General features: G+C 40.0%; 1 protein-coding gene across 2 annotated transcripts in view; it reads left to right on the forward strand.

Moving 5' to 3' along the window:
- The window catches only part of SRFBP1 (serum response factor binding protein 1), an 84,094-nt gene extending 73,238 nt beyond the window's left edge, over positions 1-10,856 (forward strand). For both annotated transcript variants that reach the window (XM_075136835.1, XM_075136836.1), the window contains exons 5-8: positions 7,114-7,195; positions 8,146-8,887; positions 9,300-9,337; positions 10,079-10,856. In XM_075136835.1, the coding sequence (XP_074992936.1) occupies positions 7,114-7,195; positions 8,146-8,887; positions 9,300-9,337; positions 10,079-10,266 (1,050 nt within the window). In that variant the 3' untranslated portion in view covers positions 10,267-10,856. The remainder of the gene's footprint in view (positions 1-7,113; positions 7,196-8,145; positions 8,888-9,299; positions 9,338-10,078) is intronic.
- Positions 10,857-16,752: the final 5,896 nt, after the last annotated feature.

Raw genomic sequence — 16,752 nt, forward strand, 5'->3', positions numbered from 1 at the left:
CATCTCCCACCAGTCCTTCTCTGTTTGTGAACAGCAGGTCAAGCGAGGCACCTTCCCCTGGTAGGCTCAGTTACCAGCTGTGCCAGGAAGTTATCTTCCACACACTCCAGGAACCTCCTCGACTGATTCCTCTGCCGTGTTGTATTTCCAGCAGACGTCCAGAAAGTTGAAGTCCCCCACGAGAACAAGGGCTAGCAACTGTGAGACTTCTGCCAGCCTCTTGTAGAATATTTCGTCTGCCTCCTCATCCTGGCTAGGTGGTCTATAACAGACACCCAGCAGGATATCTGCCTTGTTGGCCTTCCCCCTCATCCTTACCCACAAGCACTCAACCTTATCATCACTATCATTGAGCGCTGGACCATCGAAGCACCCCCAAACATACAGGGCTACCCCACCGCTTCTCCTTCCTCGCCTGTCCCTTCTGAAGAGCTTATAGCCATCCATTGCAGCACTCCAATCGTGAGACTCATCCCACCATGTTTCCGCGATGGCGACTAAGTCATAGCTACCCCGCTGCACAACGGCTTCCAGCTCCTCCTGTTTGCCGCCCATGCTGCGTGCATTGGTGTAGATGCACTTCAGCTGGGCTGCCAATTTCTCCTGTGAGATTGGCATGTCGCCCCTAGGCTCTTCTCTAGTGAGCCTGGTTTTATCCCCTTCCCCCTTCGAACCTAGTTTAAAGCCCTCTCGATGAGCCCCGCCAACTCACACGCGAGAATCCTTTTCCCCCTGTGAGACAGCTGAACTCCGTCCGTCGCCAGCAGGCCCGGTGCCGTGTAAACCTCCCCGTGGTCAAAGAAGCCAAAATCCTGCCGATGGCACCAGCCCCTAAGCCACGTGTTGATCCGATGAGTTTTCCTGTTCCCTTCAGTATTCCTCCCTGCCACTGAAGGGATGGAGGAAAACACTACCTGTGCTCCCAATCCTTCCACCCGTCGCCCCAGTGCCCTGAAGTCCCTTTGGATCCCTTCGGGACTTCTCTCTGCAACCTCCTCACTGCCAGCCTGTATAACCAGTAGCGGGCAGTAATCAGAGGTCTGTACCACACTAGGGAGCTTCCTAGTAATGTCCTTAACCCGGGCCCCAGGGAGGCAGCAGACTTCCCTGTGGGATGAGTCTGGCCGGCAAATTGGGCCCCCTATCCCCCTCAGAAGGGAATCACCTACGACAATTACCCTCCTTTTTTTCTTAGTGGAGGCAGTCGTAATGCATGGGGCTGACTGACTCGCCCTGGGCAACCCCCTGGATGGGCCTGCATCTGCATCCTCATTCGTCTGGCCCTCAAGTTCCAGAGCCCCGTATCTGTTCTGTAAGGGCAACTGGGAAGGTTGAGGTGAGGGAGGCTGGGCAGGGATTCGCCTGGCACGCCGAGCAGGGACCCATGTCCATTCCCCCCTGTCTCCTGGGTCCCCTCCTTCTGCCTGGTGGCAAGAGGGCAGGGGATCCTTTGCTTGTTGTGGAGCCTCCATGAATAGAACCAATGCCAGCTGGCTCCAAGACAGACGCGCCACTGGCCAAGGCCGAGCCCATCAGCGATGATGGTAGTGCCTCTGTGATAACATATTTAAGAAGGGGAAAAAAACGGCTGCGCAATACCAGCCAGAGGAGAGGAGTGAGAATATGTGGGAGGAACAACTCTGCAGGCACCAAGGTCAGTGAAGAAGAAGGGGAGGAGGTGCTCCAGATGCCGGAGCAGAGATTCCCTTGCAGCCCACGATGAAGACCATGGTGAGGGCTGTCTCCTGGCAGCCCATGGAGGTTAACAGTGGAGCAGATATCCACCTGCAGCCCGTGGAGGACCCTGTGCCAGAACAGGTGTATGTGCCCCAAAGGAGGCTGTGACCGCATGGAGAGCCTGTGCTGGAACAGGCTCCTGGCAGGACTTGTGAGAGAGGAGCCCACGCTGGAGCAGGTTTTCTGGCAGGACTTGTGACCCTGTGAGGGACCCACGCTGGAGCAGTCTGTTCCTAAAGGACTGCACCCCATGGAAAGAACCCATGCTGGAGCAGTTCATGAAGAACTGCAGTCCATGGGATGGACTCACATTGGAAAAGTTCTTGGAGGACTGTCTCCCGTGGGAGGGACCCCATGCTGGAGCAGGGAAAGAGTGTGAGGAGTCCTCCCCCTGAGGAGGAAGGAGCGGCAGAGACAACGTGCCTCTGTCCAGCTGAGGAAGGGGAGTGATAGAGCGGCTTTGGTGGGCACCTGGTGTCCAGCCAATGTCAACACACCACAGTCAACAAACAATCTCTTGCTGTCAAGAGCTGAGAGACTACAATGCTGCCATGAGTGATACCAATAACGAATTGCTTCATACCAAAATCTTCACCATGTCTGATGGCCACAAATCACATACTGTATGTCTTACAGACAAAAAGGAAGAGGGAGAACTAGCACCATTTCGCAGTCAGAAAGTAACTTTTCTCAAGGGTCTTATTCCAAAGCAGTATGAGGTCATGGGATGGACTTGGGTGGCAGCCATGATCTGGCATCTTCAGCCACCCTGTGACTCCACATTAACCACATCTGCTATTACGAAGAACAGCTGTAACTAGTTAGAGCTCTGGGAAGAACGTGTGGATTAACAGGTTTTCTGGGGTTTTTTTTTAGTAGAGAGACAGCTCTTCTCCTAAGCTGCTACAAAGGGTATTGCAATGACATCTTGTTTTGGCCCAGAATAGAGGATTTATTTTTTTTATGCTTACCCTGGTTAGCATTATCTCTGCCATTTTTTTGCCTAAAATCAGGCTGTTGCTACATTCGACATTAAACTGCACTTCCAGTTAGTTTAGAAACTTGAGTATGACATGCTTCAAGGTTACTTTTTCTGTCATGGCTTTTGCCATGTACTGCATACTTATCAGTGGGGTTTCTGACTCTCTCCATTTGAATGTCATTAATTTAAATAACTGAGAGATGATCTAAAGTGACAGATGCAGGGCCACCAAGCATTACCAGTTTGGTAGCACTGTCCTTTGACCCAGTTGAAATGCTAGTAGTAGTCTTCGTAGTAGTCTACTCTTCTAGTAGCAGGCTTGTTTCTGGTGAGACCTGTAACAAGGCAATCCCCCTTTGTACAACAGTCAATTGAAGAACAGAAGTATGACCTCTTTCTTTCCTATTATTGATTATAATTATAGCAGAGAGGGTATGGACAAAAGTCAACTTGAACAGGAAGAGTAATCAGAGTGAAGCAATGGTCAGAAGTCTCCATTTCATGCTCCGGAGCTAATCCCAGGTTTCTGCCCTTTAATTCTTCCTGAAGCTTTACTGTCTCAAGCATGCTAACAAGATATCCCTTTCAACTCCTGCAATCCCATCTGCCCCAAGGCCCTCGTTCTCACTTTATCACCTGCATTGTATGAAGCAGGCACTACCCACACAACTTCTGCCTGAGTTTTTTTTTATCCAGTACTGCCAGCTCTCAGAGCCATTCCATACTTCTCCTCACCCCTATTCCAGCACATCTCAAAATTTGCATTGTGAAACTGTTTTATCTTAGCAAGCTTGTAATGTCCATTCTCTTCCCAATCATTGCCACATTGTACAAAGTTTGTCCCCTTTATGCGGGGCATGCATGTGTGTTTGCACATGTGTAAGTTATACAACTGCTGCTTTATTATGCTATAACTGCCAAGTTATGTTTTGAGGTTTGTGCATCTGTGTGTACATCTACCATTCAGGATTTATGCAGGTTGGGTTTCTTTTCATTTTAAGAGATTTGAAAATACAGAGATCAGTGCAGTTAATTCAGTTAAATGTCCACATGGAGTTTCATGAAATGTGTCAGTGATGATAGATACAAGTCTTTAATACTATATACAGAAATAATGCATCACTTACCAAGATAAGAAGTTTGAGGAGACTCTGACTTTCAGGTGGTTCTGTATGTAGCTTACAACTTCTCACTGAAAAGTGTGACTATACACTGTTCAGTTGCTTTGTTCACTTTGCAGCAGCTCAGTTGCACGCTGAATGGGGGAGAGTGTTCCTATGGAAAGTACTAGGACATTCTTGCGTGAAAAAATGAATAGTGCAAGGTAATACAAAAAGTAGCCGGCACATGTGAGAATAAATGTGTACAGTTCCAGTATCTGCATAATTAAACATACTGCGGGCTAGAGGAGGGGGAAGGGGTGTTCTTGCTGTAAATATAAGATTTGTATTTACAAATTCAAATTGTATTTTCTGTTAAGTTTTTCTGTTTTTCTGTTAAGCTTTATTTTCTGCCAAGGTTTTATATACCTTTTATATACCTTATTGAGGAAAAATAAATTGAGCCTTGGATGTGCCAAAAAATCAGAAAAATGGGAAATTTTAAAGAATGTGAATGTCATATTGTATGTTTTTTGGCTACTGTCTATCAGAGTAGTGTTTGTGAAGTATTTTGCTATAAGGAAAAAATGTGGTTATTCCATATGGATTGGCATCTATATGCTTAAACCCTTTCTATAAATATTTGAATTAAAGGACACCAGATGTTGCACAGAAGCTGCTGCTGCTTTCTGAACTTCATGGTATATTCTTTCAAAACCCACAGGAAGTAGCTGAGGGAAAAAGTGTATTAATTAAGTTCAGAAATAGATTTTCCAGCTATAGAAAAATCTCCAAAGAAAATAGCGTTTGATCTTCAGAAATGTGAAATTGCTGTCCCAGGAATCTGGTGGCAGCATGCAGCACTGTCACATGGGGATCAAAATTAAGATTTCAAGTTCTCAGAGCTAGGCTAGCCTGAAGGTAAACCAGTCTGTGGCCCTTGGAAATGGACCCATCTTTTGACTCGTCTCCGCTGGCCAGTGTTCATAGTTCTGTAGACAGTCTACAGAGAAAAGTTTTTCCAGTTTTTCTTGACCTGAAGAAATAACATTGTAATAGCAAAGACTTGAAGAGAAAGGAAAGTACTAGAATTCGCAGATGCTCTGCACTTCAAACATGAAACATGAGCGAACATACCCAGAGTTTATTTTGTAAGCTCTAGAACTACAGCAAAAGAAATACAAATGGGATTTGCTTTGCATTGGTTAACGAACAAGATCTACGTTTTGCAAACCAATTAAATGTTTCTGCATTTAGAAGTACTGGCTCTGCTCTAGCTGTAGTGTCTTCTTCTGCTCTGTTTCCTTCAGACCAAAGCACTGAAAGTGACTCTCCTGCACTGGTAGTTGACATGAAGTGTCCATCTATGCTGCAATGAATACATAACTCTTTATACTAAGTGGCATAGTTCTGCTGGAAGAAAATGTACATACAAACAAGTAAGATTCCCCACTGAGCACTCTTATGTCAAGCAAATCAGATTCTTTAAACATGCATTGCTGATGTGTTAGGTAGTGTTTGTGTTGTGGTTTGACCCCAGCCAGCAACTAAGCACCCAGCAGCTGCTCGCTCACCTCACCCCCCCGCAGGATGGGGATAGCGTCAGAAGAGCAAAAGTGAAAAAACTCGTGGTTTGAGATAAAGACAGTTCAATAAGTGAAGCAAAGCTGTGTGTGCAAGCAAAGGATAATAAGGAATTTATTCACTACTTCCCATCAGCGGGCAGATGTTTAGCCACATCCCAGAAAGCAGGGCTTCATATAACGGTTACGTGAGAAGACAAATGCCATAACCACAAACATCCTCCCCTTCCTTTTCATTTCCTTGAGCTTTTATGGCTGAGCACGACTTGATACAGAATGGAATATCCTTTTGGTCAATTTGGGTCAGCTGTCCCAGGTGTGTTTCCTTCCCAACCTCTTGCCCATGCCCTGCTTGCTTGTTGGGAGGGCAGAGTGAGAAACAGAGAAGGCCTTGATCTAAGCACTGCTCAACAATAACTAGAACATGGGTGTGTTACCAACTCTAAAATGTTTAGTCACAATTCCAAAGCACAGCACCATCTTGGCTGCTATGAAGAAAGTTAACTCCATCCCGGGGCAGAGCCAGTACAATCTCCACCCTTTATTCCCTACCATTTACATACCTGTGACTTGGGCTCCATCTGTTGTGGCTCAGGACAGGAGGGGCAGCGTGTTGTGTTGAGTTGTTGGGCACCAAAACCAGAACAGGGCACTTGCCTGGTTCTTTACGAAACTCATCATCTGTTGGTTTGGGTGGCCTCTACTGTAGTACTTCCTGTGGCATATAGCTCAAATCACAGGTAGTAACAATTTAAACATATATCCATACAGTACCACTAGGAGGAAGGGAGGAAGGTGTGTCTTTTCTCCTCTCTCCTAAAGAATTCCACTGCAGGCTTTAAGAAATCTTCTTGTTAAATTTGTGTTTTACAAGCCTGTTATACCCCCTTTCTCTTCCTTCAAAAAAAAAGAGAAGACAAAGCTGTCTTTGGAAAAGTCTTAGATACCTTTCATTTTGTTCTCCAAGCAGAATGATGACAAGAATGTGAAAATGAGATAGCTTTTACAATGTGTTGTACCTGTGACTTCTAAGATATAAAAGAGGAAGTCAGAAATGGAAGCAATTCCTACTTTTCTCCTTTATCTTCAAATTAAAGCATGAAGATCATATTTGTTCTTTGAATCAGTCTACAGAGTTCCAGTATTCTACCACATCAAATTAAAGGTTGTTTGTCTTTAAGATCAGGTTAGACCTTGCCTCTCAACCATATTTAATGCATATTCCTTCAATACTTGCTATGTCATTTTGCCTACTTTTATGGCATCCACACTGCACTTCTTGCAAGCTGCTGTATTCCTTCGTGCAGAATGCCTTCTACCAATATGTTGTTCTTTATTCAGGGGGTTCATGAATTTCCTTTGCACGTGTAAGAAATAGTGAATGTAAAATCAGGGTGTTAGCTCTGAAAGATGTGTCTGGTATGCTTTTAAAATAAAAATCATGTTATCCCTATTCAGTACCTGAGAAATAGCAGATTTACATGTCTATTACATTTCTGTCAATGTTTGGGCAGTCAGATTTTTCCATTTAGAATGGTGGTAATACAGGAAAAATAAGAAATACTCAAATATTATAGTGTCATAAGCTTTTCCTCTTGTTCAGTTAATAGTCCGGAATCACATTAGTATGCATTGTAGCATAACTGATACAGACCTGTAATAAGTATTCACCGTTCTATTGACTTCATGCCTTTGCATTTATTTTGTATAGCCAAATTGTACTGCAACTGAGCGAGCCATTGCAAGACTTGCAACACACCCCATCTTGAAACCCAGATTTGTTGAACTTAAAGGTATGAAATATTATATTAACTTGTTTATGACTACAGTAGCTTACTGGTGTGTTACCTTGTTCCTGTATATTCCTGATATAATAGCCAGTATAAAAAGAAAAGTGAAAAAAAAAACGAAAAGCTCCTGTAATTTCCTTAACTAGCTGCAGTGAACCAAGTGTCACAAGCTTGTAGTCATTTATGTTGGTTGAAATGGGCTTATACGTGACAGTATGCTATATGACATTTAAGATATAGGATGTAAAACAAACAGGGCTCATAATGGGAACTCTAAAAAATCGAATGGATATAATGGAGTATCTCTAAATTAAATAGGACTGAACTGGCAATGAGCACAATAACATACAGATACAAAGGTAAAAGAAGCATTACAACTGGGTTTCCAAAGGCAGCTAAAAGGTTTTGCAAATGGCTTCCTTAAACTTCCCTGGAAAGTATCCCCAGAATCCTTAGGGAATCTTTCCTGTTCTTTAGGTTATCTCCTGTTCTCTTTAAACTCAAATTTTCCAACTAAAATTGATGTTAAAAAGGGTCAAGTCCTAGTAATAATGTCACAAAGTTACTTTGTTAATAACAGATCATGTCAAATATCCATTTAATTATATCTGAGCAATTTACTATTTGTTTGCAGTTTTTATAAACAAAGTAATGCCCTAAATGAACATGATTATCAGCTGCAGATTATTTCCTGAAAGAGAATTTCCAGTTAAACCCAAGTTTAACAGTGTATTCAGTTGGTAATAATTTCAAGTTCTTTTCCTCACTTTTGTTGATGCTGTACTCTAAGGTATTTCTTGCCCCATGTGTTCAGTAAATGATTGATAAGGACATTCAAAATATGCTTACTCAATACAACATATTTAACTTGCAAAAATGTTTTATTATATTAAAATACCTTATGTAAACTTATGTAGCTGCAACAAAAGATTTTTCTTCTGCCCCTTGTATAGCTGCTGTAAAAGCTTTTAAGGATGCAAGAAAGAACCCAGCCAAAGCCACTCCTTCGAAAAAAGCTAAGTCAGAAGAACAGCCTAAATCAGCGCAACATTTCAATAGCAATTTGGATGACCAACCTCTTAAACTAGCTCAAAAACAGCAAGGATGTGAACAAAAACCAAAAATGAGTATGAAAATAGAAACTGACAGTGTGGCTGAAGAACTTTTTGAGAGTGAATCTGAGCAGAAAACTGTGGAAGTGGAGAGAGCATATGCTTCAGAAGAATCTTCATTTCAGGCAGTAGAAATGCAAGCAGTCAGTCAGAATAAAACAGGAAAGAAACTTGGCTATCAAAAAAGGAAAGAAAATATGAGCATGAACAAATTAAATGCAATAAAAGAAATAATTAATGATGATAGTGACCAGGAACATCCTAATGAAGAGGAGTACTTTGATGATAGTACTGAGGAGAGGTTTTATAACCAGTCATCAGATTCTGACAGTGACAGCAATGATGATTTCTTCATTGGCAAAGTAAAAAGAAAGAAAAAGATCGCAGCAGTTACTGATCTTTCTTTGGGAAAAGAAAAGGATAGACTTCAGAAAAACATTGTGAAGAAAGAAAAGAAAACAGCGCCTGGGACAGCACAAGATTTGATTATGGAAAAAGGAAAGCCACATGCAAAAGCATGCAAGCTAGAATCAATGTTCTGCAGTTCTTTGTCTACCTTTAATCAGAAATCTCAAAACAGAAGGTAAACCTTTTCCCCTTGTTATGTTCTCCCCTCCCTCCTTCCTAGTAATGGAAATTGTTGTGATTTTTAGTAGCCCTTACCAAACAAGGAGAATTTCAGCCAATTACAGCTTAGAATATTTTCACATAAACTACTCTGCAGCCTTCTTGTGCTTTCTTGACACTTACATATTTTTCGTATTCACATTAGCACTGACATATACATAGGATTCCTAACTAGACCTGCATCCAAACTAAATCACTACTGAATACTTCCATTTTTACTCCTTTATTAACAAAGAGGAAACAATATGTAAGGGTTTTGCACATTATGCTTGAAAAGTCTTTGCTTGAGTGTTTTGGTGGTGATGTTTCTTTATTCACAGGTGTTTACAAGTTTCTTGAAAAATCCTAAATTCTCTTTTTATTTTTAGAAATACTAAAGACCAGCCTCTCAAGAATGGAAGAACAGGTGTGTATTACTTAACCTGGTAAAGTTGTAAGAGTAAAAACGTCTTGAGATTCTGTTGCCTCTGCAGTCTAATCATGATAGGCTGATTTCTGTTTCATTTCAATTTTGTGGCACATATTTTAACATTTGTTGTTAAAATGGTCCAATTGTTGAGCTTTCATTTTAATCTGTGAACATGGTTTGCTATTTCCTTTTTTTGAATATTAGAAATACTAAAAGTAGGGTTTACACAGGAAAGTGCTTTTCTGTCTGTCTTCATATTGAGCAGTTATTGTTACCTGTGCACAGGTAAAGGTGTCATATTATGATATTTAACAAGTAGTTTATCTCATGAGTAATTCCTTCAATAGCTCCTTCAATATTTTATTCCATTATAGTATTCCACTTATTCCATTCCGTTTTGGAATTCATATAATAATATGAATTTCAGTCATGTTGAGCTACATTCTGTAGTGTCTCATTGGTTTATTGTGAAGAAAAAAGTTGAGACTGTGCTGAATATCTGTCTACACAAATTTTGAATGTGGTCAGTAATAATAAATCTTAACTATCTGCAGTCTATCAAGTGACAATTTACTGGGCTGCAAGATGAGGAAATCTTGCTGTGAGCGTTCAGATGAATGTGTTCCCTGTGGCTCATTAAGAAATTCTTGAAAATATCTGCAATCCCAACGTAGTTTTAGCATATTTTTATGAAGATTCATGATGTAGTTAATGTTTTATTTTGTACTTCTTGCACAGCTCTTCTTAGAAAGGAACCACAGCTCAAGAAGCAACCATTTGCAAAAGCTGCAGGTTTTAAATGCGACAATAAGAAAGCATGTTTGGAGCAGCCTCTTCATCCGTCATGGGAAGCAAGCAAGAGACGCCGGGAACAAATGTCTCAAATTACAGCATTCCAAGGGAAAAAGATTAAATTTGATGACTAGACTGTATGTAAATCGAGATTTTTAAAAAAGGTTCTTGCAGATTTGCATCCTATGGTATTTTCTTATGAAGTAACAACTGCTGTTTGAGCATTTTTGTTATGCTGTCCTTATCCTTTGCAACCTATAAAATAGCAACTGCTAAAACTTACCATCTGTTAATAATGAAGATTGCTTCATTTATTCAGTGTGCTGTCTGTTGATTAATGTATGGTCATATGGTGTTGGCTCGTAAGTCCCATTACATAGTGCCATCATTTATGAAATACACCCTAACATGAATGAACGGTTTTCAGAACATCCTTTGTGCCCTGTAGGAATAGTACAGATTCTTTGAAGGGTTTTTTTGAGTAAAAATTTACTTCAAACTGTATGAGGACTTGGACGTCAAAAGAGAGAGGAAAATACAAAATTTTGAGGTGATAATCCTAGGACTATATTATCAAATACATCTTAACTGAGAAAAAGTAAGAGATTCTTAAACTTGAACAGAATTCACAGATTCATGAATATATCAGGTAGTTGGAGAAGCCGATCAGTAGTACGCATGATATGAAAATTTCTGGAGAGCAATAAAATATTGGCCTGTTAAATTGTGATCTCTGTCCTTTGATTATACTGCCAATTTGAAGAACTGAAAGAGTGTCTTTAATACTATTGTCCTGGTAGATATATCCGGGTGCTCCAACATGTCTGTCTTGCACTTTCCGAAAGAATGCTGAAAAATTGAAAGATTTTTGTACACTAAGAAACATTTGACTTTTAAGTGCCATTCTGAGTTTGGGAGTTCATTTGATTGGGATATGGGTATTTTTCTTCAGGGGCTTTTCCTACTGCTTAATTGAAACAAGTTCTGAACTTGTAATTGATCTTTAACAGTGTTTTTTATTTAAATACAGTTATCTTTTGTAATCTTTTATCTTTCGTAATCAAATTAATTCAGAAACTGGGTAAATGATTGCAGTGGGTGTAAGATAATACACTGTACAATTCATGCAGCTTTTTGTAATGCCTAAGAATAGCCCTGCATCAGACCAAAGGTCCATCTAGCCTAATATCTTCAACAGTAGTCAAAAAGGGATGCTTTAAGCATAGGGGTAGAGGAAGCACACAGTGATGCATTATCTGACTTGCAACTCATCGAGCTTCTGGTTTTATAGCTCAGAGGCATCTTGTGATATTGTAGCTTATTGTGTTTAATAATCCTCAATGGATTTCTTTTCTGCAGATTTGTCTGCTCTTAAATCCACGTCAACTTGTGGAATCTGTAATCCCTTAAGGTGTAGAAGTCCTTCCTACGTGTTATGCAAAACAGTCTTTTTCTATGTCTTGGCAAAGAAGGCCAGCAGCCTCCTGGGCTGCATTAGAAAGTGTTGCCAGCAGGACGAAGGAGGTGATCCTTGCCCTGTACTTAGCACTGGTGAGGCCACATCTGAAGTGCTGCGTCCAGTTCTGGGCTCTCCAGTACATGAGGAACAAGGGCAGACTGGAATGAGTCCAGCAAAGGGTGACCAAGATGATTAAGGGCTTGAAGTATATGACATATGAGTAGAGACTGAGAGAGCTGGGTCTATTCAGGAGAATAGAAGGCTTGGGGTGATCTTGTCAATGTGTATAAATATGGGGCGGGGGGGAGTGTAAAGAAGATTGAGCCAGACTCTTCGCAGTGCTATTGAGTGGCAGGACAAGAAACGATGGGCAGAAATTGAAATACAAGAAATTCTGCTTAAACAAGAAAAATCTTTTTCACTGTGAGGTGATGGAGCACAGGCACAGGTGCCCAGAAAGATTGTGGAGTCTCCATCCTTGGAGATACTCAGAACCTGACTGGACACAGTCCTGGGTAACTGTCTGTCATGGTTTAACCCCAGCCAGCAGCTAAGCCCCACCCAGCCGCTCGCTCACTCCCCCGCAGTGGGATGGGGCAGAGAATTGGAAGGGTAAAAGTGAGAAAACTCGTGGGTTGAGATAAAGACAGTTCATAGGTAAAGCAAAAGCCGCACACACAACCAAAGCAAAACAAGGAATTCATTCACTCCTTCCCATCGGCAGGCGGGTGTTCAGCCATCTCCAGGAAAGCAGGGCTCCATCACGCGTCACAGGAAGACAAACACCATCACTCCAAACATCCCCCCTTCATTCTTCTCCCAGCTTTATATGCTGAGCGTATTGTCATATGGTATGGAATATCCTTATATAATATATGGTCAGTTGGGGTCAGCTGTCCCAACTGTGTCCCCTCCCACCTTCTTGTGCACCCCCAGCCTACTGGCTGGTGGGGTGGGGTGAGAAGCAGAAAAGGCCTTGACTCTGTGTAAGCACTGCTCAGCAGTAGCTAAAACATCCCTGTGTTATCAACACTGTTTCCAGCACAAATCCAAAACATAGCCCCATACTAGTTACTCTCAAGAAAATTAACTCTATCCCAACCGAAACCAGCACACTGTCTCGAGGTGACCCTCCTTGGACAGTGCGTTTGAACTAAATGATATCCAGAGGTCTCTTCCTACCTCATCTGCTCCTTGTGATTTTGTACACTTAGGACTGAGTCAAGCAATGACTCCCTAACCATCAGCAGCTCCACAGGGGAATTCCTGCCTGTGTCTAGAACGTGTAGTCACTGTGTAATACCTGAGTCTATTCCACTTGGGATGACGTTAGAGTCAAATGGCAGGAATAAGTTTAGGGTTTTTTAATGTAGTGTTATTCTGTTGCTGGTATGGCCACGTCTGTCTCTCTCTCTCCTGCAGTATCTTAATACTTCGAGCCCAGCAATTTCTGCCCATCCTCCTATCCTGTTCTTGAAGGCTAAACATTCTGGTTGGTCCATTTTGCATTATTATCTAGGCATGTCTTTGCCCCACTCAGTTAGGCTTTCTTTTGTGCATTCTGAACAAATGTCAGTATGTATGGTATTACCTTCCTGAATGGCATTGCCGCTCAGAGGAATTAGAAATTCAAATAACCTTCCATTTCCCAGGTTTTTTTTTGTTTTTGTTATTTTCACTGTACCATATGGACCAACATTTAAGGCCAGAAGTATCAAAATAAAACATGGAAACGTGTTTACTCTGGTTTTGTAGGGAAGGATCGTATTTTGTAGAAAAAGCCATGCATTTATCTGCTGTATACAAAATCTTGAAGTTTTCCAGATACGAATGCTAATCCTTAATGCTTTAAATAAAAAAGTAAATAAATTCTAGCCAAATGCTATGCCAAACAAATGTTTGGTATGTGACTTCTCTGGTTCCGATAGAAGGCAAGAAAAATGTCTTTTGGTAGATGTCATCAGCTATAATACAGTTTTTCAAGCTTATCTTTCTTTTAGCAGATGCGCACTCTGTTGTAAGAGTTGATTCACATTAAAGACCAAAAAGTTAAAGATTGCAAATAGTTCGGGGGAAAAAAAAAAAAGACTCTTTAAGGAGCTTATATTCTAAAGTGCTTTTTTGCATGTGCATAGAGATCTAGGAGCATTGGTTTATCTTGGCATTTGAGCAAGTTTCTTACTCCATTCTTACAGCTGTGATTTGTGGCTATAGAATTCTTCCTGAAGGAAGCCTGACTTATCAAAACATCTCCTTTTTTCGTCTTCAAAAACACTTCTGAGCTCTTACTTTAAAGAAAAGAAAAAAGATAACATACACTGAACATGAATGAGAGAAGAGAGATTAGGTTACTGGCATTGCTTCATATTTTAATGGGTTACTACTACTTTTAGCTGGCGCTTAGTGACTCACCTGGATCACAGCCTTAATGCACTATACAAACAAGTAGTAATGGTTTAGACCTGATAATATTTTTTATGTGCAACTGGGCAATTTTTTTGTGAGCTGATAAACCCAATGAACTTGCCTGGAGTTTGTTGATAAAGTTGAGAACATTTTCTCCTCATTATAACAACATAATATTTTCAGTATATACATGATTTTAACATAATTTGTATCTATCTGTAACACTGTTTAGACAGAGACCTCTCACAAAGTACTACCAATTTATTTTTATAGTGATATGGAAAGTTATTTCATTCTGTGATGATTAGATTTAAAAACCCTTGAGAACCATGCTTTCCTGTTCAGTACCATACCATAGAAGAAATGTTCTCAGTCAGGGTACGTACTGTCAGATGCTACTAGACTGCTTCAGGTACACATTTTTTTCACTTCAAACTGACAAAACAATCTCAGATTTTTCAGTATCTTTTGAGAGTCAATATTAGTTTAAATGTAATTTTTTTTTAAAAGAAAGACAGGTGTAGTATTGATAGCACTAATTTGAAGATTTCCAAACAGGCATAAATATTTCTCTCATCAGTTTTTATGTACTAATTAGATCAGGAGAAGTAGGGTTTGAATGAAAATTCCGTTACAGCCATACTTTCTTAACCAAAAGTGTTGGGCTGCTTTCTAATTGTAGATTGGTGATAGATCATTTTGCGATACTAATATGAAATGTGATACTAATGTGATCTAATGTGAAAATGAGGTAGTAGATTAGCAGGTAGAAGGTACTTGGAAACTAGGAGATGCTTTATTTTCAATAAATTTTAATATACTTTCTGCAATAATTGTATGCATTTTTTACTGCATTTTTGTATTTGCATGTATTCTGATCCACACTGAGTTCTGTGCTCTAGGGATAGCGCTTGCAGGAATTCTCAGTTTGAAGCTCTTAGCTCTAATATGTAGTAGTATAGGAGTAATTTTGTTAAACAAATTATAGAAACATCATCACAACATTGTTTATATCTGAAATAATTCTACATTTATTTTATGAATTTTAAAAGATATTACATCATTTTGACCTTCATTTACTCAAAGCCAAGAGTGCCATTACTCTTGTAATGAAGATACTGAAGTGTTTGACAACTTCTTACTAGAGTGAACACTCCAAAGTTTTTAACCATGCTCTTCTGTATTAATCCCTCAGTGAAGGGACAAAAGATGCTTCACAATTCAGCCTATTTCATCAGTTTAGCGTACAGATTGAAGAGGCAGCAGGGTTGGTTTGTACTCAGAGAATGTAAATAGCAAAGGATAAAACGTTTTTGGAGTAACTGAGTGTTAAATGTGTTTGTCAATTTTCTAGAGTACATAGACTTTCTACCATGGACTGCTCAAATGTTCTTTCCATGAAAGTAGAGTTTTTGGAGCAGAAATTCTGAAAGTGGTTTCCAAGTTCCTGTTCCTACAGAGACAGCTGATATGGTAAAGAAATCTTGTATCCAGATGGACCATACCTCACCCTGTTACACCTTCTTGTGTTAAGCCTTTGTGTAGGGAGAGGGATAATTTATCACGCCTTGCAACTTTTTCTTCCTGTTTCTAACTTGTGACATTTTTTTCTGAGACCGTCATGTCAGCATGACAGAATCTTCCTCATTTTCATATAGATATAACAACTTTAATTGAAGTTTTCTCATAGAGAGATGGATCCGGCCTATGCATTAAGTATAATACTTCGACAAGTAGAACGCTTGAAACATTTTATTCAAGTCATTTTCACATAAACTTGCAACCATAATACGGGCATGTAACACAAGAATATGAAAGTGCAATGAAGAATACAAAGCTAGTGCCTGAATATTATAAATTAGAGCTCTTCAGATAAAGATGCAAAGTTATTGAAATTAAGACTCTTGGAAGAAAAGTGAAGGAAATAATGAAAAACCTTCAAAAAAGTTGCAAAAACAAGTGGCATTTCACTGTATCTGTAGCATTTAGTTGCATAATAAAAACCTCCCAATAACATACTCTTTGTTTTTAATTCAAGTTAAAATCTTTCAGCACCTTTTAGGATTTGGAGAAAATGAAAATGCCTTATCGGCATAAATGTGAGACACAGGATAAACCACCTTTCAATGTCTCGTTTATGAAATTCACCCTGCTGCTTTTGAATGAGTACACTGCAAACAATGCATGAATGACTATAGGAAGGTACATGTGATGTTTGCACTCATTCGACACTGCATAGTAAACTTTGGAGCACAGAGAAAATGAGTAGACTTTTACTAACACAAAAACATAATCTACACAATATGTTGGTTCCATTGGTGACCAATCTGTCATTTTTGTTACACTTTTGTCTAGAAATATGCAAATACCAAATGTATTTCAGGATTAAAAAAAATATATAACAAACCCCTCCTGTAATGAGCCTGACATACAATATGTTCCTTATGTGCAATTTTTATCTAAAGATGTGAAATGTGGGAGGTAATTGCTTCACACACACTTTTGCAATTTGGCTTTTCAAAGGAAATTTGAGACTGCAAGACAGCAAATTTGCGCTAGAATTCTCACAAAATTTAAATCTGATTTTGCTCCCACTGAGACCAATGGCAAGATGCCTTTCAAAGATGATGGGAATAAGCCCAATGTTTCATAAAAAGGATTCAAAAATATAATTTGCTGTATAAAATATGCTTTTATCAAACAGTTTTTATAAATGTTTTTCAACAAAATGCACGTAATCCCATAAATATATTCC

Source organism: Calonectris borealis, chromosome Z (genome assembly GCF_964195595.1).
Source record: "Calonectris borealis chromosome Z, bCalBor7.hap1.2, whole genome shotgun sequence".
NCBI classification, from domain to species: domain Eukaryota; kingdom Metazoa; phylum Chordata; class Aves; order Procellariiformes; family Procellariidae; genus Calonectris; species Calonectris borealis.